At 44.3% G+C, this 24789-nt stretch overlaps 1 protein-coding gene across 1 annotated transcript in view; it reads right to left on the bottom strand.

Annotated features, from left to right (window-relative positions):
• Positions 1-19538, bottom strand: part of LOC141134029 (nucleoplasmin-2-like) — a 38795-nt gene extending 19257 nt beyond the window's left edge. Inside the window, 5 exon segments of the mRNA XM_073623619.1 lie at positions 512-605; positions 1583-1629; positions 1632-1695; positions 12120-12202; positions 19381-19538. Of these exon segments, the coding sequence (XP_073479720.1) occupies positions 512-605; positions 1583-1629; positions 1632-1695; positions 12120-12202; positions 19381-19459 (367 nt within the window). The 5' untranslated portion in view covers positions 19460-19538.
• Between the last annotated feature and the right edge of the window lie 5251 nt (positions 19539-24789).

Here is a 24789-nt window from a genome sequence, read left to right on the forward strand (position 1 = left end):
AAAAAAAAAAAAAAAAAAAAAAAAAAAAAAAAAAAGGGGGGGGGGGGGGGGATCAAATTATAGCAAGCCGGATGCCTTTGAAATATTAAATAGCTTCATCTTGATTACAATGGAATTAAATGGCTGGAGGGCGAAGTGTGTATACATAGTTATGCTCAGACTGCAATGCTTCTCATTACAAACACCAAGCCTTGTGATTACATTAAATATGGAACCTTTCCCAACATAAACAAGTTCAGCAAGGGCATCATAATGGACTACATGTACAAAACAGAGACATGCAAGGAACTGCATTAAAACTCATTAGAAAAATTATACACAAAATAGTTTCAGCACGGGCATTAGAATGGACTACTTTGATAGCGACAAAACAGAGGCTTGCAAGGACATCTTTACATTTCATTAGAAACCTCTGCACTTTAGAGAATCCATAGCCAGAAGTTCACACATTTCTAAATAACCCTGATATTTGCAGTAGTTAAAGCCATACAAGTCCATAAGTCACACTGACCTATTATATCCTGTCCTGATATGTACACCGGTCCACTTCCACACATTAGAATGAATGTAACAGGAGGAGCGATTTCTATATCATGTAGATTAACCTGCAAATACAGCAAAAATGATTATATGTGTCCAACAGTTCCTTACAAAATACATACTGTATCACTTCTAATGGTTCGAGTACCTTTACTAGCTTCCTAGTCCAAAAGATCTAGTGCCATTTGCGCATTCCAGTTAAGGACTTGCACCACTTACAAACAAAAAACCCTGTAAGTCCTATATGTCTTCAGCATGCCATCCACCAATAACCTCCACATTGTAATAATTTTAACTACTCTTTCATTACTTTATACATACCTAACATATACCCATCACATCTTCAAGCCTTCCCACCCCACTACAAAATAAAATACATTATTCCTCCACTACATTATAATCATTTGTGCCAAAAAAGCACATTTTTCCCTTCTCAACAGGTCTACGATGATCCTCCACACCCCAAAATACTCCCAGATTATCTTATAATCACGTGATACATACCCATTACCCCTGCATCAGGCCATCACATTCCTTTACCCCAACACAGCTAACACTTTTGCATTCCATTTACCCCCTGTACACATTATACTAGATTTTTTTTAGACAAGAACACCCACTAATTATTGTCCCTTCCCAACATGTGTACAATGACACTACACCTTATTTCCTGCAACCAATATACATTTTCCTCCTGTAATCCCACCAGTACAAAGACTAATGGTAAACCTATAAACAATTTAATTAAGAGAAGAGATAGGAATGTAACAAATGGCAGTGTAGAAAGGAGTTGATACTAGGCCATTGCTCCTGGTGGAATCTACAGTCTGTTTTTCATTATACATAAAACAATGTTAGTTTGTTTTTTTGTTTTTTTAAGATATTTGATTACAATGAAAGGTTAGTGTATGAGTGGTAATGGCACAATTCCAGTGTCCACTAGTAGAAGTGACGTGGACTCCTTCTGTTGGGTGGAAGGATGGGGTTATGTGGATAAGGGGTTACCATTCAGAGCTCTAATAATTATGGTTCATAGAGTTACCATTGGCTGCAGTGAAGGCTGTAGAGAAGCAATGACAACTTCTTTTCTTGGGTTTGTTCGGCCTCCACTGCAATAACATGCATTTCATCCTTCATTGTACCTCCAAGGCAAATCTACTGAATACATAAAACATAACATGTAAAATATAAATAAGCCAATCCTGAAAAATGGCCCTGAAAAATTATCCAGCTATATAACCCCAGCCTCTTGCCTTATTCTATGCTATATAGCTACTTTTCGGTGTGAATGAAGGTGGGGGTAAACTTATTATAAATTATAACTCATGCGGAGGCACCATCCCTAGTGAGAACAAAAATTGGAAAAGACATGGGGTGGGACTTTGCATATGCCTCGGAGTGTGAATAAAGATTTGTAACACAATTAAAAAAAAAAAAAAGATATACACATACTTTAATTTACCAGATGGGAATATTTAAAACATTACAATCTAAATGAAGATACAATTTGCTGTTAGGTTGAGCGAGTCCTGGTATAGAATATGAACCCGCTTCGTCAGGTCCTTTTAGAACAGCACAAAACAGCATATAAAATATTAAAGATGTCCTAAAAGATACAAGATTACGAAATTAGCTATGTCATAAAATGATGTTAGGTAAAATGTTAGTGATACAAAAAACATGGAAAACTCCTACACCATTGTAGGATATTTTATAATTACCCTTTGGTACCAAATACTGATATAACATGAAGATATTCTTTTTAAAAATGCAGTTACAAGTTGTTTACATGTTTATGTCCAGTGGTGTCCTATAAACAAAGGGATACTCCCCCCCCCCCCCCCCCCCCGAAGAGGGTATTCAAGTTTTACATACCAGGATTAAACATTGATGCCAAATATAACCGCTTGTAGCCTACCTTCGGGTAGTGGGTGCGGTATGTCAGTCCGGGAGGGACAGTACAGTAAGCCTGGGGAGCCCGTGGGAATACTTCACCAAGCCCCACCGAGAGAAACACAGGGCGTACCCCTCTGTGTATAAAGCGATATAGTATGGTATAGTATAGTATGGTATAGTATAGTATGATGGTGATCATACTAGATCACTATTTCCATGTTTTTTTTTTTTTTTTTTTATATATACAGTCAGGTCTATAAATATTGGGACATCGACACAATTCTAATCTTTTTGGCTCTATACACCACCACAATGGATTTGAAATGAAACGAAAAAGATCTGCTTTAACTACAGACTTTCAGCTTTAAATTTGAGGGTATTTACATCCAAATCAGGTGAACGGTGTAGGAATTACAACAGTTTGTATATGTGCCTCCCACTTTTTAAGGGACCAAAAGTAATGGGACAATTAGCTGCTCAGCTGTTCCATGGCCAGGTGTGTGTTATTCCCTCATTATCCCATTTACAAGGAGCAGATAAAAGGTCCAGAGTTCATTTCAAGTGTGCCATTTGAATTTGGAATCTGTTGCTGTCAACTCTCAATATGAGATCCAAAGAGCTGTCACTATCAGTGAAGCAAGCCATCATTAGGTTAAAAAAACAAAACAAACCCATCAGAGAGATAGCAAAAACATTAGGTGTGGCCAAATCAACTGTTTGGAACATCCTTAAAAAGAAAGAACGCACCGGTGAGCTCAGCAACCGGAAGACCACGGAAAACAACTGTGGTGGATGACCAAAGAATTGTTTCCCTGGTGAAGAAAACATCCTTCACAACAGTTGGCCAGATCAAGCACACTCTCCAGGAGGTAGGTGTATGGGTGTCAAAGTCAAGAATCAAGAGAAGACTTTACCAGAGTGAATACAGACGGTTCACCACAAGATGTAAACTATTGACGAGCCTCAAAAACAGGAAGGCCAGATTAGAGTTTTCAAAACATCTAAAAAAGCCTTCACAGTTCTGGAACAACATCCTATGGACAGATGAGACCAAGATCAACTTGTACCAGAGTGAAGGGAAGAGAAGAGTATGGAGAAGGAAAGGAACTGCTCATGCATGATCCAAAGCATCCCACCACATCAGTGTAGCATGGTGGTGGTAGTGTCATGGCGTGGGCATGCATGGCTGCCAGTGGAACTGGCTCTCTTGTATTTATCGATGTGACTGCTGGCAAAAGCAGCAGGATGAATTCTGAAGTGTTTCGGGCATTATTATCTGCTCATATTCATCAAAATGCTTCAGAACTCATTGGACGGTGCTTCACAGTGCAAATGGACAATGACCCGAAGCATACTACGAAAGCAACCAAAGAGTTTAAGGGAAAGAAGTGGAATGTTTTGCAATGGCCAAGTCAATCACCTGACCTGAATCCGAATGGAGCATGCATTTCACTTGCTGAAGACAAAACTGAAAGGAAAATGTCCCAAGAACAAGCAGGAACTGAAGACAGTAGCAGTAGAGGCCTGGCAGAGCATTACCAGTGATGAAACCCAGCATCTGGTGATGTCTATGCGTTCCAGACTTCAGGCTGTAATTGACTGCAAAGGATTTGCAACCAAGTATTAAAAAGTAAAAAAGTTTGATGGATGATTATTAATCTGTTCCATTGCTTTTGGTCCCTTAAAAAAAAAAAAAAAAAAAAAAAAAAAAAAAAGTGGGAGGCACATATACAAACTGTTGTAATTCCTACGTCGTTCACCTGATTTGGATGTAAATACCCTCAAATTTAAAGCTGAAAGTCTGTAGTTAAAGCAGATCTTTTTCGTTTCATTTCAAATCCATTGTGGTGGTGTATAGAGCCAAAAAGATTAGAATTGTGTCGATGTCCCAATATTTATGGACCTGACTGTATGTATCACTAACATTTTACCGAACATACTTTTATGACAGTTAATTTCGTAATCTTGTATCTTTAGGACATCTAATATTTACATGCGGTTTGTGCTGTTCTAAAAGGCCCTGACGAAGCGGGTTTCTGCGAAACGCGTAGGCCACACCCTCGACATTCTATACCAGGTCTCGCACAACCTGGGTCAACCTAACAGTAAATTGTATCTTCATTTAGATTGTAATGTTTTAAATATTCCCATCCAAGGATGGTAAATGAAGTTTGTGTATATCTTTTTTTAAAAAAACATTGTGTTATAAATCATTATTCACACTCCGAGGCATATGCAAAGTCCCACCCCATGTCTTCCAATTTTTTACTTTTGAGTGTGAGTGACACCCAAAAGAGAACCTTCTCAATCTGGGTCTGTTAACATGTAGCATAAAAAAATAAATGACTTATGCTACATGTTGTTAACAGGCCCAGATTGAGAACCATTTTAAAAGAGAAGGATATTGGTCATCATGGAGATCTTTATGGAGGGGGATAACCAGATGTGAAAGATGAATGGCAGAATGAAAATAAGACATTTAACATGCGAGCTGGGTCAGAAAATCAATGAAAGGGCTAGTTCACATCACAAATCCTGATGCATTTTGCCACATTCCAGAGGCGTTACAGAAAAAAAAAAAACTAAAAAAAAAAAAAAAAAAATTACCAGTTACCAGTAATTGTAACGGGTTTTCTAGGAAATCTTCCAGGACGGCACACCTGAGATGACGAGTTCCACCTGGCAGAAAACACAAACAAAGTTTAAAAGGCCCCTCCTTTCCGTCTGTCCCTCAGTTATGACAAAGTATAAGCCCACACCGATGCCAGAGGGTACATTCTGTGAGAATAAAGACACCATCAACAATTAGGAGGTAGGGAAGTAGGCCTGCCGTCCTGGAAGATTTCCTAGAAAACCTGTTACCAGTAAGTATAACTGGTAATTTTCTCCAGTCATCTTCCAGGATGGCACACCTGAGATGATGAACAAGAAATTCAGGCCTAACTTAGAGTGAGACCACCGTCTGTAGGACCTTCCTGCCAAATGCCAAGTCCTGAGAGGACAACAGCTCCACTCTGTAGTGCCTCAGTAAGGTATTTTGGCTCATCCAAGTTGCTGCCCTGCAGATCTGATCAATCGAAGCGCCTGCCCTCTCTGCCCAGGAGGTCGCCAGAGATCTAGTTGAGTGAGCTTTTAAATGAGTTGGGATAAGTTTTCCTGAAAGCGCATAGGCTACAGTGATAGTCTGCTTAATCCACCTGGCTATCGTTGGCTCGAGGGCATGAAGACCTTTCTTTTGGCCCAAAAAAACTAGTTAGTAAATGGTTTGATCTCCTGAACTCTCGCACTCTTTAGGGCATCTAGTACTAGGGATAAGGCCCAAGGTGGAAACCTGTTAGTTTTCACTGGGGTAACTCTTTCCCTAGCTATCAAAAATCTTTATGGAGCGGGTTCAGGGCCAGCTTGCTATCCAGAAATACTGAGAAGGCTGCAACCTGAACTCTGAGGGTATTGACTGCAAAACCCTGGTCAGCTCCCTCCTGGAGAAAATCCAGGAATGCTGGGATTGTTTGAAGAAATGCTTCTCTAGACTGAGCTGAACTTTTGCGTAAATCTGTCTAGTGACTGGTTTCTTACTTAACAAAAGCGTATCACTTTTTCAGAACAGCCCTTACATCTGAGGATCTTCTCTCAAACACCAGGCCGACAGGGAAAGAAACCCGGGATCGGGGTGTAAAACTGGTCCCTGGTGGAAGAGATCGCGACTGGAGGGAAGATGCAATGGAGGGGCCATTGACCATCTCTTCAGGGTGGGGAACCATGCCCGCCTCGGAAGCCAGGGTGCAATTAGAAAAGGCACCCGTCTGACCAAGAAAGTTTCTGTAAAACCCGGGGGATGAACACCAGGTTAGGAAATGCGTACGCTAGGCCAAAATCCAGCTCTCGGCTAGTGCATCCACTCCCCAGGAGCGCTGCTCCCCAGCAAGAGAAGAATTTGTGAACTTTTCTGTTCTTCTTGCAAGCAAACAAGTCTATCTCCGGTTTGCCAAAGCGTTGACACACCAGAGAAAACACCTCGTTGTTCAGCTCCCACTCTCCCTGATGAATGGGTTGCCTGCTGAGAAAATCAGCCTGCGCATTGAGGGGCCCTCTTATGTGGACTGCCGAGATTGAAAGAACTGTTTTCTCTGCTTCCCCCAGGATTTCCTGGGTCAGCTTCATTAACTTGCTGGACCTTGTTCCTCCCTGGTGGTTCAGATATGACACAGCTACTACATTGTCCGAGAAGATCTGTACTTCTTGTCCCCAGACTTGGTCCCTGAAAAAGCTTAATGCTTTTCCGACCACTAGCAGCTCTCTGAAATTGGAGGAAGCCAAGCTCTGCTCCTGGTCCAAAGGACTCTGGGTGAAGAGATCTCCTAGATGAGCTCACTAGCCCCAGGTACTTGCGTCCATGGTCACGTTCAGCGGGTCAGGTTGTCTGACTAGAGCCACCAGTCCAGGGAGTTTTTTACCTCCCCCGAGAGGGATACCCTTATGTCCAGGGACTCCCTTCTCCCGTCCCAGGAAGAGATAAGGAATCCCTGGAGCCCCCGAGAGTGGAACTGGGACCAGTGGACCGCTGGGATGCAAGATGGCATCAGCCCCAGAATACTCATAATGGTCCTTAAAGAGGCCTCCCCTCTTTCGTGAAGAGTGGACACAGCCCTCTGCACTTTTGTAAATTTTTCTTGGGGAAGGAAGATCCTCTGAGTCACAGGGTCTACCCGGTAACCCAGAAAGATCTTGGATTGTGCAGGATCCAAGGAGGACTTCTCCTGGCCGACCATCCAACCCAGAGATTTTAGAGTGGGCAGCACCCTGTCTCGGTCTGACCGGAGCTGTTCTCGGGTTGGGCTGTAAATTAGCATGTCGTCCAAGTATGGGATCAAGGCTATCCCTTGGAGGTGTAGGAAAGACACCACTTCTGCAAGGACCTTTGTAAAGATCCTTGGGCTGGCTGCTGGGCCGAAGGGGAGTGCCCTGAACTGCCAGTGTCGGGGTCTGTCTAAACCCCGAAACGCAGGAATTTCTGGTGTTTCAGGGCAATGGGTACATGCAAATAAGCATCTTTTAAGTCTAATGTGATCATGAAGACACCTTCTTGGAGGTGTCTGACCGTGTAAATGCTTTCCATACGGAACTTTTTGTACAGCAAGTACCGGTTTAGCTTCCTTAAATTTATAAATCGGTCGAAATTTGTCTGAGGGCTTCGGCACCACAAATATGTGGGGATAAAACCCCAGCCAATCTGACCAACAGGAATAATGACATCCTGTTCTGCCAGATCGCTGATACTCCCCAAAAGGCCCTTTGCCTTCAGTGGAGATGGGTAAGGATAAAGTTTGGAGGGGGGGGTGGGTGGACAGAAATTCTAGTCTGCAACCCTCTATTACAAGACTTAGAATGTAAGGGCTCTATATGATCCCTTCCCATTGGGGGAGGAACCACGAGAGCCTTACATAAAATTTTATGTTGGCGTCATTAGGGTTCCTTGTTGGAAGGTCCGGGCCCAGAAAAAAGGATTCCACCCTTTCCCTTGCCTTTACCAAATCCCCACTTCTTCCTAGGCTCCTGCTTAAAGCGGTCTTTTGACTGAGGGCCTCGAAAAAATGTTTTCCCCTTATTCCTCTTGGGTTTTGTTAGGAATTTTTTGCCTTTATCTGATGATTGGGACAGGACTTGTTCTAGGCCTGAACCGAAGAGCAAAGAGCCCACAAAGGGTATCCTGCAGAGATGTGACTTAGAAGTAAAACCTCTATCCCATATTTTTACCCAAAGGGCTCTTCTAGCAGAGTTTAGAAGAGCTGCTGATTTGGCAGTTCTGTTTCTACCGCAGCGTCTGCCAGGTAGGCTACTGCTTTACCAATAACTTCCAAAGATTCTAACACCTCCCTAACTTTGTTTTCACGTGCAACATGGTCCAACAACCTGACCCATGCATCTACATTCCTGGCGAAACAAGCGGAAGCCACTGCTGGATCCATCGCTGCAGCGTTGGCTTCCCAGGCTCTGCGTAATAAGGTTTCTGATCTCTTATCCATCTGGTCCCGGATATTTCCAGAATCTTCAAAAAGGAGAGATCCGAACGTTTGGATACTTGTGCAAAAAAAGCATCCAGACGTGGTATTTTAAAGAATTTTTCTTCTTCCTCTGCCTTAAAAAGGACATCCACTCTTACAGGCCTTAAGTTTTAAAAAATTTTACACTCCAGTTCTTTCCATTCTCTTAAGATAATATCTTTAAGAGATTGGTGCACTGGAAAAGACTTGGCCTGAGGTTTGCCGAGTCCCCTGTATAGTTTATCCTGTACCGAGACTTGAGTAGCTGGCGTCTGAATACCCTCAGAGGTATAGATTGCTTTGAGGAGACCATCCATGTCTTCGGCTGCGAAGAGATGTCCTCCAGGTCTAGTCTCAGGCTGACTATCTAGGTCCGAATCCTTTCCTTCATGAGAGTTCTGGTCCAAGACCTCTGCCTCTTCCTCATCAGAATAATAGGGGGCCAGTGCCTGGGACTCTCCAGTATAATTTGCCGAGGTCCCATCCTGAGAGGGGGAGCTCTCCCTAGTGGAAGGGTCTTCTTGCGGCTTCTCCATGGTAGCTCTGAAGGACTGAAGGGTCACCGGCATCTCAGCTTGTAGCACACAGCAATCCTTCATAGGTTGCGCAGACTCCTTGCCAGCTAACCTATAAATGCATCAGAAGCAAAAGGGTTTATCGTGGTCTGGCGGGAGTTTCTCATTACAGTTACCACAACGTTTAGATTTGTCTGTGACTGGCCGTCCCCTGAGCAGGGCATTCGGTCTCTGAAAAGACAAAAAAAAAAAAAAAAAAAAAAAAAAAAAAAAAACACCCTGTATCAGCCTTTACCCCTTGGATATCCTGTGGGGGGAGAGGGAAATAGAGCCCAAATCTTCTCCCCCCACCAGCCAAGTCACTCACCCCCTGTGGTGATCTGATGCTGCCAAGTTCAGTCCTTCCTCCTTCTCCATCCCTCTAGCGGACCGACCAACCATGTAGGATCGCTCCAGGTAGATGGGGGGGGGGGGGGGGAGACACAGGACCGCAGACCCCCGCTCCATTACCGCTTTTATGTAAGCCTGCCATGCTGTTAGTCGCCTTTTTGCCAAAGCCCGAGGTTGGCGAAAATTACGTCATCCGAGCACGCCGTACTCACGTCCGGACATGCGCAATCGCAGCCGGGCTACGCCGACTCCTTACAGCGTCAGGCATGGGATCCCCTGGCGGCACGCCATCCAGACCTAGAACGCCATGCATAAGGGACTCCCACCCCAAAAAAATGGGAGATATTCAAGTGGCCCCTCCTAGGAGGAGAGAGTGGGATGCAAGGTCCCTGAGGCTGTGGTCACCCTCAGTGTCCACAGCCACCAGTATCTTGGGGGGGGTTTCTTGCCAAGCCATCCCCCACCACTGTACATACCTGAGAATTTCTATGAAAGGGAAAGATCCCCTTTGGAAGGAGCAGAGCTCTGTCAGACCCTGCAGCCACCACTGACTGCCTTAGATTTGACCTCAATCTTAGACCTTGGTCTAAGATGGAAAATAACAAACGGTTTTGCTGCCATCCTGTGGGAAACGCAATCAATAACTGAGGGAAGGGAGGGGCCTTTTAAACTTTGTTGTTGATTGCGTTTCCTGTCAGGTGGGACTCGTCATCTCAGGTGTGCCAAGCATTGTTGGTGCAAATTAAAAATGCACTGGATTGCATCTGGTGTGAATCAGCCCTAAAATGAATAAAAATCGTTACTGATTTTTGTGTACCTTAACCGCTTGCATCAATTCCTGGGACCAATTGGAAATTTTATAGACCAATATAGAAAACACCTTTGGACTTTTGCATTATTTATATATGGAAACACGTGTCTGTTGGACTGTCCCTGGGGGAAGGAGAGCAAAGCTGTCACCGATGACAACATTTCAGTACTTTGACCGTTTAAAGCTTGGCTGCCCCTTTCTGCCTCTAGAGCAGTGGTCATCAACCCTGTCCTCAGGGCCCACTAATAGGCCAGATTTTATGTATTACCTTGGGGAGATGCAGACTAGAATACTGCAATCACTGAGCAGCAACTTATATCACCTGTGATGTATTTCAGTTATCTTGAAAACCTGGCCTGTTAGTGGGCACTGAGGACAGGGTTGATGACCACTGCTCTAGAGCATTCCTATGGGCCAGCAAGCCCACCATAGCAACTGACCAATAGTGTGGATGATCCTACTACCACCTCAGAATAGCCTGGCATTTAGCCATGAAAAGAGAGGAGTGTGTGTGGGCAGTACTTTGCCATACCATGCGTTGTGTGCCATGTTAAAAATGTTGGTCCATTAGGCAGCCAATTCAAATGAACACACTACCTTAACTAACATGCACTACAACAGTGTGAATGAGCCATTGTAGCCATGGGGTCAATTTGAGAGCAATGTAACTAGTTTCTATAGAATGAGGCACAGCAGTTGAATTCTCTGTATTTCATTTAGTAGAGGTTTCCTTTAAAGGATGACTACAGCCAAGAACCAAAATTTAATATATTGCACTGTACCGGTCCCTAGATGTGGTGGCTTCATTAGCTTTCATTTTTCAGTCTCAAAACATTTCAGCAAGTACAGAAAATACGTGATCTTGCCAGAAATTCACTCCCTGTAAAATTAAATAAAAAGGTTACCTTTACTTTCCAACACTGTACTAATCCATTCCACCTTCCTTGTAATGCAGACAAAGACAGACATTTGTAGTGCACGTGGGTGGAGTGCGGTGACAAAAATTTCCTAGTGGGGTGCAATGTAAAACTTGTATTGAAGTAATGCAGCAACAGTTAAAAAGCCAATGGGAAGGCTACCCAACCAGGTTCACTCACAGTTTCCAACAGCGTGAAGAAGCAGTTTCCAACCAGACTGTCATCTGTAAAGAAGGGGTAGAATGCAGCCTGACTGTCTCACGCCCAATCAGCAAAGTGTCCAGAAGAGATGCGAACCTACACTTTCTGTCCTAGTCAGGAACCTTTCCCTAATGCTAGCACGGTCCTTACTCTACCAACTCGCGAAAAGCGTGCCACATAATAAGTCTGTCTGATACAAGATAGTCACACGGGGCAGCAGCATCCAATGAGATCGCTTCTCCAGGAAACTATAGGAGGAACCATGTTCCTCCTGACTTCCTCCCCAACTTCAGTGCTGCTGAGGATAGCATCACCTGCAGTGGAGAAAGTAGACTGTACCTGCCTACATGCAGCCTGGGTGGCAATCATGCTCCCTCAATAAATGCAGTTGGGGAGTGAGCATAGCCTTTCAGGGGCAGGAAGTGTGTTACATACAGGAATAATTGGTTGGAAGGAGAAAAAAAAAAAAAAATACAGTCAGCCATCACATGTGAAGACCAATCAACTATAATATATTATGTTTAGATATGCTTGAAGTTATTTTGTGGTTGCTCGGCTTAGATATACTAATAATGTAATAAATAGTATAGTATGAGTTCTTACTAGCCCACAGCACCCATACATGCAAGGTTACAGCCCACTATAATTTGTCTACTCTTTTTGAACACACAATACCCATAAATTAGAGCACCCATTCACTCAAATGTCACCATTTTGAGAACCTCTTGGTATATAGAAGTTTTGGGAAGGACCCTTGTTTGCAATAAACTTATTATAATTTAAAAAGGTTAAAACAAGATCAGATTACCGTCCACAGGCTTAGTAAGTGTATCATGTTGTCCTCTTCAGACTCAAACCTGCATGTCTTCCTTGATGCACTCAGTTCACCGCCTGAAAATTTAGATCTAGTCAGTTACCTGCTATGTGTTTAATACATGTCCTATTTTTTTTTGACAGGACAAACTTTAAAATGATCTGCTGTTGAACGGTTTTGGAAGCAGGTCATGATATAATAAAATAGAGCTCCTATAGAATGTTGGGCATTCTTTAAAAAAAAAAAAAAAAAAAAAAAAAAGAAGGAGTAGGCACAAAAACAGTCATCTTTCACATGAAAAAAAAAAAAAGTACAAAAAGTATAAACAGATGTCTCCTAGATCACTCTCTGGCAGAAATGTTTCTCATCTGTTGCTAGCCTAAGACATCCTGCAGCAATGCAAGATCCCTAGTAATCCAGGTATAACTTGCAGTGCCACTCTAACCTCTGTGACCAAGCCCTGGTGAGCGGGGCAAAACATGTCAGAGGGCGTAGCTGGAGCGGCAGTGGCTGAGGCCATACTCCTTTACATTCATGCACTGGGTATGTAAGCGGTGTTCCTTCCTTTCTCTGATAATGCTAGAGCCCTAGCTTAATTCTCTATCTCCATTAGTCTTCTGATTCCGAGCTACAGGTGAGACGGAGGGCAGTCCAGATTCATATGGGTGAGAGGGAGAGCAGTCCAGAGATTAATGAATATTCTTAATATATTGTGTCATTGTACTGGCTCAACTGGTAGCAGTAAAGCAGTAGTAGCAGGTAACAGTAGTGTCAAAGCAGGTTTGTCCTACACCTTTATCAATTAAGGTGGCAACACATAGTTCTGTACAGCAAGTCAATAGCAAAACCAACGGGTGATGGATGTTTTCAATGTACCTCTAGCTTTGGTAGGGCTGTTGAACAAAATGAATAGAATGTGATCCAAAAAAGCCACCTGGGTGGATACCTGATCCCTAACGGAGGAGGAGGATTCTGTCCCCACAGACCGTATCCGCATTGTCATTTGGTATATGACAGCCTAAGCTTTGATGACTCACCGCCCTTGGCCTGTGAGTCCACCAATGCTGGTAAGAGTACCTCATCTTTTCTCTATGTTGGGGATCACCACTGGGAAGAACAATATTTCATCTTGTGTCCATCATCTTTTGTTTGAGCAGCATATGAGGCATTATGGGACTGCCACTTTATAATTGATGAACCCATTTTGAGAATCAGATCACTACATCTGATTTTTATACATGCTTTTGATGTTAGCACTGTTTCACTTGGTACACTGTGCATATTGTATATTTCACTCTATTGACCATTTTTGTCACAGCCAGATTTGATTATTTATTTATGCTCACCTGCATAAGGGGGTTGTTTTATGCTCATTTTTAATGTGATCTACATACACACACACACTCACTTTGGATATGCCATATTGACATATGTGATACAACTTTTATTATTTTTTTTTTTTTGGGCAAGATTTTGGGTTATCACCCTTATTGTATAGTGTGAATATTGATAGTTTTAAACACGGATACCCCCTTTTTTTTTTTCTTTCGGGGTTACTGCCCTAGGTAGTTTTGACACTGTATTAGCACTACACTTTATTTTTGTTTATCAAAATGAATAGAATGTTTGTTTTACTGAGAGTATTCCCAATGTATCAGAGTACATCTACATAATGGCAATAAGGCAAATTCTTTTTTTTTATTTTTTTATTTTTTTTAATTTTTTTAAGGGGTTATGTCATTCTAGCAGAACAATGGCAAGACTTCATTCAGGGTTTTATGGACTACTTGAGTAAGAAAAGCTGTATCACTTCTGAGGATGACCGTATCCTGTATGCCCATGTGCATTGACCTCACAGATTTAAAGGGTGGGCTTAACTAGATATTGAACCCTATGGACCAAGACACCATGAAAGTTCATACGCGTGTAAAGGCAGGTGTCCCAATACTTTTGACAATATAGTGTATGTACAGCTTCGAGGAAAGAGGGACATGACTGAAAGCTTTAAAAACCATTAAGGGTGTTCATTTACTGAAAGCATAGTTGATGCTTGGAACAGACTTCCAGCAGAAGTAGGAAGTTCGGAAGCATTAAGTAAATTTACACGTTTGTGATAAACATAGGTTTATCCAATGGCTTCAGTCATTTTTGATTTGCTCATTAAAAAACAAAACAAAAAAAAAAAAAACAGAAGAAGTGTAACTCAGGACAAGTTCGAGTTGTCTGCATGTTACTGGTCAGGGACATAGAAGTGTTGATGTCAAAAACTGTGCCATGAGTGCCAAGCAACTAGTCTTTTAGGAAGGAGGTCATGGCAGACAGACTCATTTCTCTTAGCACTGGTTTCCTTTAAAATTTTCTTAGTATAGCTGTAGCAGAGACTTGGGAGATTTAGGTCTAATTTAATACAGACTGTTTTAGGTAGCTGTGGTCCAGAAGTTTCTTAAGAAGACTGTAGGGAAATGGAGACCTTATCAGGATCAGATGGATTTGTGGATTTTGAGTCCCTGTAAAATGGGTCAAAAATCACTTGACGGCTTGTGGATGGAAAATTAGAGTCCAGGAAGATTGCCTAATATATACCCAGATGCTATGTGAACGATTTTAAGTGAAACAACACTTGAAATGATTACGGAATGCCGAGACAGATGGAAAGATTGGGATGTACAGAAGAATTTTATTCAGACATCAAAGACTAGTGCTACAACTAATTTGCTAGGTAAGCCAAGAGTATTGGTCACAAACACACATTACAGTCTGGTTGTATGGTCTACTAATAGCTATGCAATGTCAGAGTCTAGCAGACTGCAAATAAATTAGTTGGATTATTTAGTAAGCTCTTGTACTATACATTTGCTGGTAAACCTAAAATAGATTTCACCAATTGCAATATGTGGACAGTTTTACTTTACATCTGTGTGATTGATCTGTGCAGAATTCTATGGATGTTAATAAACTCAATAAAAATATATTCTAGTAAGTAGTATCTAGTAAGTAGTAGTAAGTTTTAGTATGAAAAATACATATATTTTGCAATTAAATAACATTTCTAATCAAATGAAGTTAATCACAAGAGTCCCCCTTTACATCAGAGTCCACAGAGTTCCCCCTTTTACTTCTGAACTTGCAGAGTTACCTTTCACTGTAAGGGGGGGACTCTGCAGACTCTGATGTAAAGGGAACTCTGATCCAAGGGGGGGGAACACTGAGAACTCCGATCTAAGGGGGGGGGGGGGACACTGAGAACTCCGATCTAAGAGGGGGGGGACACTGAGAACTCCGATCTAAGAGGGGGGGGACACTGAGAACTCCGATCGATCTAAGGGGGGGGGAACACTGAGAACTCCGATCGATCTAAGGGGGGGGAACACTGAGAACTCCGATCGATCTAAGGGGGGGGGGAACACTGAGAACTCCGATCGATCTAAGGGGGGGGGGGAACACTGAGAACTCCGATCGATCTAAGGGGGGGGGGGGGGAACACTGAGAACTCCGATCGATCTAAGGGGGGGGGGGAACACTGAGAACTCCGATCGATCTAAGGGGGGGGGGGGGGGAACACTGAGAACTCCGATCGATCTAAGGGGGGGGGGGAACACTGAGAACTCCGATCGATCTAAGGGGGGGGGAACACTGAGAACTCCGATCGATCTGGGGGGGGGGGAACACTGAGAACTCCGATCGATCTAAGGGGGGGGGGGGAACACTGAGAACTCCGATCGATCTAAGGGGGGTGGAACACTGAGAACTCCGATCTAAGGGGGGGGGGGGAACACTGAGAACTCCGATCTAAGGGGGGGAGAACACTGAGAACTCCGATCTAAGGGGGGGGGGGGGAACACTGAGAACTCCGATCTAAGGGGGGGGGGAACACTGAGAACTCCGATCTAAGGGGGGGGGGGAACACTGAGAACTCCGATCTAAGGGGGGGGGGGGAACACTGAGAACGCCGATCTAAGGGGGGGGGAACACTGAGAACGCCGATCTAAGGGGGGGGGGGAACACTGAGAACTCCGATCTAAGGGGGGGGGGGGAACACTGAGAACTCCGATCTAGGGGGGGGGGGGAACACTGAGAACTCCGATCTAAGGGGGGGGGGGGAACACTGAGAACTCCGATCTAAGGGGGGGGGGGGAACACTGAGAACTCCGATCTAAGGGGGGGGGGGGAACACTGAGAACGCCGATCTAAGGGGGGGGGGGAACACTGAGAACTCCGATCTAAGGGGGGGGGAACACTGAGAACTCCGATCTAAGGGGGGGGGGGGAAACACTGAGAACTCCGATCTAAGGGGGGGGGGGAACACTGAGAACTCCGATCTAAGGGGGGGGGGAACACTGAGAACTCCGATCTAAGGGGGGGGGGGAACACTGAGAACTCCGATCTAAGGGGGGGGAACACTGAGAACCCCGATTTACCTTCGTGTACTCGCTCAGAGACAGGAGAGAGATGGGGGTAGACTTCAGTCACAGACAGGGATGGATGGTGAGCTCACTCACCCCTTGGCAGTCAGCACCTCTCATCCAGATGTAGCGGAGGCTGCTGGGGTGTGGGTAGACACAGGGCAGGAGGAAGAGGAGCAGATTGCGCCCTTTCTCCTCTCCCATCTGTGTGGGGGGAGGGGTAATTGTTAGTGCTGGCTTTGGGCAGTGTGAAAGAATGTAACAGACACTCTCGGCTTACACAACTGCAACCCCATAGTCTGGTCTGAATAATGTGTCCGGGTTTCAGGAGGTCTGAAACCCTAACGCATGATTCCAAACCCGAACTGTCCGGGTGAATCCCAGACAGGTGGCAACCCTACTCCCAAGTCTTGCTCCAGCAGCTTCCCCTCTGCACAGTGGGTCACTCACTCGGTACTGCCACCATTCAGAGAACACCTGATTGAATAAGGTGGAGAAGAGGGGCACATTAAGTCACATCATCCAAATTCAGAGAACACCTTGGGGTTGATTTACTAAAACTGGAGAGTGCAAAATCTGGTGCAGCTGTGCATGATAGCCAATCAGCTTCTAACTTCAGCTTGTTCAGTTAGGCCCCTTTCACACTGGGGCGGTTTGCAGGCGTTATTGCGCTAAAAATACCGCCTGCAAACCGCCCCTAAACAGCCTCCGCTGTTTGTTCAGTGTGAAAGCCCGAGGGCTTTCACACTGAAGCGGTGTGCTGGCAGGAGAAGAAAAAAAAATCTCCTGTCAGCCGCATCTTTGGAACGGTGAAGGAGCGGTGTATTCACCACTCCTAAACCGCTCCTGCCCATTGAAATCAATGGGACAGCGCAGTTATACCGCGGCTATAGCCACGCTATACGAGGGGTTTTAACCCTTTTTCGGGGGGGTTAAAACCGCACTGCTAGCGGCCGAATATCGCGGTAAAACAGCCCTAAAAATAGTGCTGTTTTACCGCCGACGCCCCCTACCGACCCAGTGTGAAAGGGGTCTTAAGCTTTCATGAAACAACCTGGAAGTTGCACCAGATTTTGCACTGTACAGTTTTAGTAAATCAACCCCCTTGTATTTACTGGGAAAAAAAAAATAAAAAAGCATTCTCTAAATGGCGGAGGTGCCAAGCAAGCAACCCTCTCCCCGTGATCAGTGTGCACATGGAAAGTTTCTGGAGCAGCACTTGGAAGATCACAGCTTTCAGTGTGTAGGACAATCTACTACGGAGCTTTTCAGCATCCCCCAGTGTTCAAGTATCAGATATGAATACTAAGGGTCCATTCACACCAATGCGTTTTTTCATGCTTTTTGCAGAAACGCAGAACTTTAAAGACTGCAAAACACAAATCACGGTAAAAAAAAAAAAAAAAAAAAAAAAAAAAAAAAACACACCAGTCCCTCTGAAAAGTTAATGGCATAATGTGCTAGTATTCATACTAGCACATTATAACAGTTAGCTGTAAAAGGGATACCTCCAGAGGCACGCCATCACTGCTAACAAGGCTTTCCTCCTCACCCGGTCTTCTTTCTGGGTTTGCAGGCTCTGGCTGCTTGATTGGCCGTGCCGTAATGACATCACTACCACACTTGTGCATGGGAGTCACAAAGTACAACAGCGCTCAGGATTGACGGCACATTCCGTGTGCCCTTCATGCAGAGCACCGGTGATGTCAACGTCTGCAGAACTTGTGAATATCTCCTAAACAGTGCACACTTAGGAGATTTTCATTGTACCTATAGGTCAACTTTTAGTATAACCTTACCTGTAGGTACAAGTGACCAAGCGGGGTTTACTACTGCTTAGGCCTTAAAGCTTTTGTTACACACTGGTCTCGCACAAACTAAAGGGCTACGTGTACAGTATATGGGCATGTTATGCTCCATTGCAGAATTTTATTATAAATTGTAATATGTGGCTCTAAGGCTGGATTCACACCTATGCAGTTTTAGTGCTTTTTGCATATTTGCACTACAATCCATTTAACATGGTTTCCTATGGAACATGGTCTGTAGTGGAAATCTGCAAAATGCACAAAAAAATGCATAGGTGTGAATCCAGCCTAAGGGTCAGTTCACATCTGTGAGGTGCATTTCAGGTATTGGAAAGGATAGCTTAGAAAAAAGTACCACATCCAAAAACCACTAACAATACCAACAAAAGTTGTTTGTATGGTCAAATAATGGTGGACTTTAAAAAGTTACCAACAAGAGACATACAAATTTGTATAAAAAGAGAATATTTTATTAAACATCTTTGTTATCTAGCTATCATATTATTATTATTATGGATTTATATAGCGCCAAATATATATATATATATAAATTTTTTTTTTTTTTTTTTATTAGCTAGATAGCAAACATGATAAAACCTTGTATAAAAAAAAAATCTGACACTACTTTTTAATATACAAGTTAACATGTTTAATAAAATATTCTCTTTTTATACAAATTTGTATGTGTCTTATTGGTAACTTTTTAAAGTCCACCATTATTTGGCCACACAATCTTTGTCTGCATTTTTTGCATTTCAGGTATGTAACCATTGAACTGTATATCAAATTTGCATTTTCATGAAAGCGCATGCAAGATGCAGCAAGCAGGATATCTATCTATCTATATTTTTTTTTTTTAAATGCGTCACATTTAAGTTTCACAGGTGCAAATGGGGCCTAAATTACCATGTAGTTTAAAATATAAGTATCACATGTAATCCATATAGGCAATCACTTGTTCAAGAAGGTCTCTCAACTGATTTCCTTGATAAATAGCCCCCACGAAGTTGTAACATGCACATAAAAAAAAAATAGATAACTTACCCCATATTTTACATGCTTGTCCAGCAGTGTCTGAGTGGATACTGGATAGGCTGTAAGACTGGTATTTGTCACTAGACATTGTAATTTACAACTGTGACGATTTCATTGATTAATTTCATAATTAGACATTCATCTGGGCGCATACAAATCTTCTCATTGTCAATATTTTTTTCAGTTTCTTCAGTACTTTTAAAGGCATTCACATAAGACTTCTCAGGGCTGACAATCACTGACTCCCTGGGTCACCTGACCTAACCTCACCTGCTAATGCTGATTGATGTTAATTAGGCAAACAGACAAGACTGCTGTGTTGTGTGGTGGATTTTGGCCACGTACGCATTGCCTGCCTTGATAATATTTATTTACGTTCCATGAAGCCATAGGCGTGTGCAGTGTATTGCATTAGGGTGCGCACCCCAAAATGCTTGTATATGTATATGTGTATATATATATAATACACTATATTGTCAAAAGTATTGGGGTGCCTGCCTTTACATGCACATGTGCTTCAATGGCATCCCAGTCTTAGTCCGTAGGGTTCAATATTAAGTTGGCCCACTGTAGAATAGCTTTAACTCTTCTGGGAAGGCTGTCCACAAGGTTTAGGAGTGTGTCTATGGAAAAGTTTGACAATTCTTCCAGAAGCGCATTTGTGAGGTCAGACACTGATGTTGGACGAGAAGGCCTGGCTCGCAGTCTCCGCTCTAATTCACCCCAAAGGTGTTCTATCGGGTTGGGGTCAGGACTCTGTGCAGGCCAGTCAAGTTCCTCCACCCCAACCTTGCTCATCCATGTCTTTATGGACCTAGCTTTGTGCACTGGTCCCAATCATTTGGTGGAGGGGGATAATGGTATGGGGTTGTTTTTCCACTGCCACTGATTGGCACTGGCAGGTGGCACTGACTGGAAGCACTGATTGGCACTGATAGGTGGCACTGATTGGAGGCACTGTCATGTGGCACTGATTTGAACTGGCAGGTGGCACTGATTGGAAGCACTGATTGGCACTGGCAGGTGGCACTGATTGGATGCACTGATTGGCACTGATAGGTGGCACTGATTGGTACTGATTGGTACTGACAGGTGGCACTGATTGGAAGCACTGATTGGCACTGGCATGTGGCACTGATTGGCACTGGCAGGTGGCACTGATTGGGGGAGAGGGGGAGTTTCACATTGAGCAGATCATGAGGCTTGTAAGAGCCGCTCAGATTGTGACACTGTCATGTAATATAACTGCATGCAGGGAGAGAGAGGAGCTGTCACAACTCTGCGGTGATGTCGGGGATGGGTGGGACCAAACAGCTATCAGCCAATGATTGGGCTGCTTTATAAAGTGGGCGGATCCACATACATGTAGTGGCCCACCCAGACCCCATCCCATTGGCTGGTGTTTGATAGCAGTTCGGTCCTGCCCATCCCCGACATCACGGCTGAATTTTGACAGCTCCTCTCTCTCCCTGCATGCAGTTACATTACATGACAGTTTAACACTCTGAGCTTATCTTACAACCCTCAGGATCTGCTAAATGTTATATAATTACATAGTACATAGTAGGTGAGGTTGAAAAAAGTTTTTGAAACTGTCTATGCCCCCCGCTGAAACCACTGCCTGTGGAAGGGAATTCCACATCCTTGCCGCTCTCAGAGTAAAGAACCCCCTACGCAATTTAAGGTTAAACCTCTTTTCTTCTAATTGGCCATGTGTCTTATTAAACTTCCTTCCGCAAAAAAGTTTTTTCCCTATTGTGGGGTTTCTAGTATGGTATTTGTAAATTAAAATCATATCCCCTCTCAAGTGTCTCTTCTCCAGAGAGAATAAGTTCAGTGCTCGCAACCTTTCTTCATAACTAATATGCTCCAGACCCTTTATTAGCTTTGTTGCCCTTCTTTGTACTCGCTCCATTTCCAGTACATCTTTCCTGAGCACTGGTGCCCAGAACTGGACAGCATACTCTAGGTGAGTCTTGTAGAGCGGGAGAATTATCGTTTTATCTCTGGAGTTAATCTCCTTTTTAATGCATGACAATATTCTGTTTGCTTTGTTAGCAGCAGCTTGGCATTGCATGCCATCACAGAGCCTATCGCCTACTAGGACACCCAGGTCCTTTTCCATCCTAGATTCCCCCAGAGGTTCTCCCCCCAGTGAGTAGATTGCATTCATATTTTTGCCACCCAAATGCATTATTTTACATTTTTCTACACTAAACCTCATTTGCCATGTAGTTGCCCACCCATTAATTTGTTCAGATCTCCTTGCAAGGTTTCCACATCCTGCGGGAAGTTACTGCCCTGCTTAGCTTAGTATCGTCCGCAAATAACGGAAAATTGTATACTCACCTTTCCGTAATTTTCCTTTCCTGTCGCATCTTCATGGCAGCATACACTTTGGGTTGTGACTCTGTCCTCACAACCTGATAGGACCACATAGCTATAAATTGATGAGAAGGCACCTGCCCCAGTATTCTCTGTATATATAAATCACCTCAGAAGGGTGGGCGATTGTATGCTGCCATGAAGATGTGACAGGAAAGGAAAATTACGGAAAGGTGAGTATACAATTTTCCATTTTCCTGTCGCATCATGGCAGCATACACTTTGGGGAGTAAATCGCCAGACTGGGTGGGAATGCAAAGTAAGTTTATTGACAAGGAATAGAAGAGTTGGCCTGTATAACGGCCTTCCCGAAATCTACTGCTGATAGGCGTGCAGCATCCACTTTATAATGGGATATAAAGGTGTTTCTGGAGGACCAGGTGGCCGCTCTAAAAATGGTTTCCGCTGAGACTCTACAGTAAGCTGCCCATGAAGTAGCCACTGCCCTGGTAGAATGCGCCCTTAAGCCCTCCGGAATCTGCAAGGTGCTCAAGGAGTAGGCCTTCTTGATAGTTTTCACCAATCATGAGGCGATGGTACGATGATGCCGCTTGGCCTTTTTTAAACCCGTGTGGGATGATTAGGAGGTTATCAGACTTTCTGAACAGCTTGGTTACTGAGAGATACTGCAAAACGTTGCCCTTGACATCCAGTGGATGAGGAGCGCCCTGATCTGTGACAAGGGCCGGAAGATTAATCTCCTGGTTAAAGTGGAATGAAGAGGAGACGTACGGGAAGGCTTCAGGGTTAGCCTGTCCGGGTAGATCATTAGGTATGGCTCTTTGGCTAGCAGGGCTTGCATCTCTGAGACTCTCTTTGCTGATGTTATAGCAGTTAGAAATGCGACCTTTAGTGTCAGATCCCAAAGGGAGATGTTTTCAAGTGGAAAGAATGGCTCCTTGGATAAGACTTCCAAGACAGTTGAGAGATCCCAGGACGGAAATGAAGGCTTTCTAGGAGTCCTTAGTTTTAGACAAGCCCTTTGGAATTGAACAACAAGTGGACTGAGGGCCCACTTAACTCCTGTCAAGGCAGAGAAGGCTGACACTTGCACCTTTAGGGTACTGGACCCAAGACCTTTTTCCAGGCCTGACTGGAGGAACTCGAGCACTTGGGACACTGATGGAGAAGAAGAGTACCAACCTTGCTCCTGGGCAAAGGAAATAAACTTTTCCCAGATCCTTCTGTAGGTGTTATTCATGGTAGACTTCCTAGCCTGAAGTAGAGTATCCACTACCTTCTGAGAGCAGCCTTGGTCTAGGAATCTAGACCTCTCAGCCTCCAGGCCGTTGGATGTAGCTTCTCCGGGCTCGGGTGGAGTAGCTGGCCCTGAGCCGGTAAATCTGCCGATACCGGGAGGGGAAGTGGGTCCGCTGTGTTCAACTGTAGGAGGGTAGTGAACCAAGGCATCCGCGGCCAAAAGGGAATCACAGCCAGCACTAGAGCTGCAGAATGCTTGAGCCTCAGAAGGAACTTGGCTATGAGAGGAGTTGGTGGAAAAATGTAACCTAGGCGGAAGTTCCAGGGGTGTTGGAGACAATCCGTTCCCTCCGCTGAAGGAAAGGGGACCCTCAAAAAAATCTCTAACACTTCGTGTTCGCTGGCGTTGCTGTGAGGTCTATGTTCGGAGGACCCCAGGTCTGGGATATGAGGGTGAATGCTTGGGAGCTCAGAGACCACTCGTTGTTGGAAATAAAGGTTCTGCTGAGTGAATCCGCTAGGAGATTCTGAACACCTGGAATATAAGCCGCCCTCAGATCCAGAAGGTTCAGTTGGGCCCATTGCATCACCGGGCAGACCTCCTGCATCATAGAGACACTCCTGGTACCCTCCTGCCTGTTGATGTAGGCTACTGCCACTTTGTTGTCCATCTTTAGGAGAACTTGTATCCCTCTCAGAAAGGTGCTGAATGCCAAGAGGGCCTGAAAGAGTCCTGGGTTTTGAAATGCCAGCGGCCCTGAGCCACGTAATGTAGATAGTGCGCTCCCCAGCCCTCCAGGCTGGCATCCGAAGTCACTACTTCCTGATGGGGGGTGACTATCTGTTTGCATCCCCTTCGGTTGCAAGGACGCGTCCACCACTGCAGTGATAGACTGGCCTCCTCCGAGATGTAAAACCGTCCCACTGGCACAGGAAGGAGGTTTGAAGGGGTCTCGAATTCCATTGCGCCCACCGGACCATTGGAATGGTTGCTGATAGAGAGCCTAGAAGACTGAGACATGCTCTGGCTGGTAAGAACGGTGCCGAGATTGATTTTTTTACTCTCTGAATTAATAGAGGTATTTTCTCTAGCGGCAGCTCCACTGTATTTGCTCGGGTATCTAGTTCGGCCCCTAGGAAGACCATCCTTTGGGTAGGCTGGGTGTTGCTCTTTCCCCAATTTATTATCCATTCCAAACTCTTTAGTGTGGAGACTAGGATCTTGCGGTGTTGCACAAGGGATTCCCGGCTGTTTGAGAGGAGGAGGATGTCGTCCAGGTAGTGGTGGACCCTTAGACCTTTTTCTCTTAAGGAGGCTATCGCTGGTAATAAGACCTTTGTGAATGTTCTGGGGGCTGTCGAGATTCCGAAGGGAAGACTCTGAAATTGAAAGTGCCCGTGATCCACCGAGAATCGCAGAAATCTTTGGAATGCAGCATGAATCGGGATATGCATGTAGGCATCCTGGAGGTCTATGAAAAGCATCCAGTCTCCCAGGTTTATGGCCTGGAGGATAGACTGTAAGCTTTCCATCTTGAATGACTCCACCCGGATGGATCTGTTGAGATTCTTTAAATCTAGAACCGGACGCAGATCCCCCGATTTCTTTTTGATGAGGAATAGCGGAGAATAAAATCCCTTGCCCCTCTGTGCTGGCGGAACCTTTACTATTGCCCGTTTTCAGAGAAGATCCTGAACATAATTCAGCAGTGACATCCTTTTTTCCCGAGATGGAGGAAGATGAGTTGGACAAAATTGATCCTTTGGGGGTCGATTTTTGAAGGACCACCTGTGGCCGAAACTGATGGTGGCCAGAGTCCAGGTATCCTTTAT

Source organism: Aquarana catesbeiana, linkage group LG03 (genome assembly GCF_042186555.1).
Source record: "Aquarana catesbeiana isolate 2022-GZ linkage group LG03, ASM4218655v1, whole genome shotgun sequence".
In the NCBI taxonomy this organism is placed as follows: Eukaryota; Metazoa; Chordata; class Amphibia; order Anura; family Ranidae; genus Aquarana; species Aquarana catesbeiana.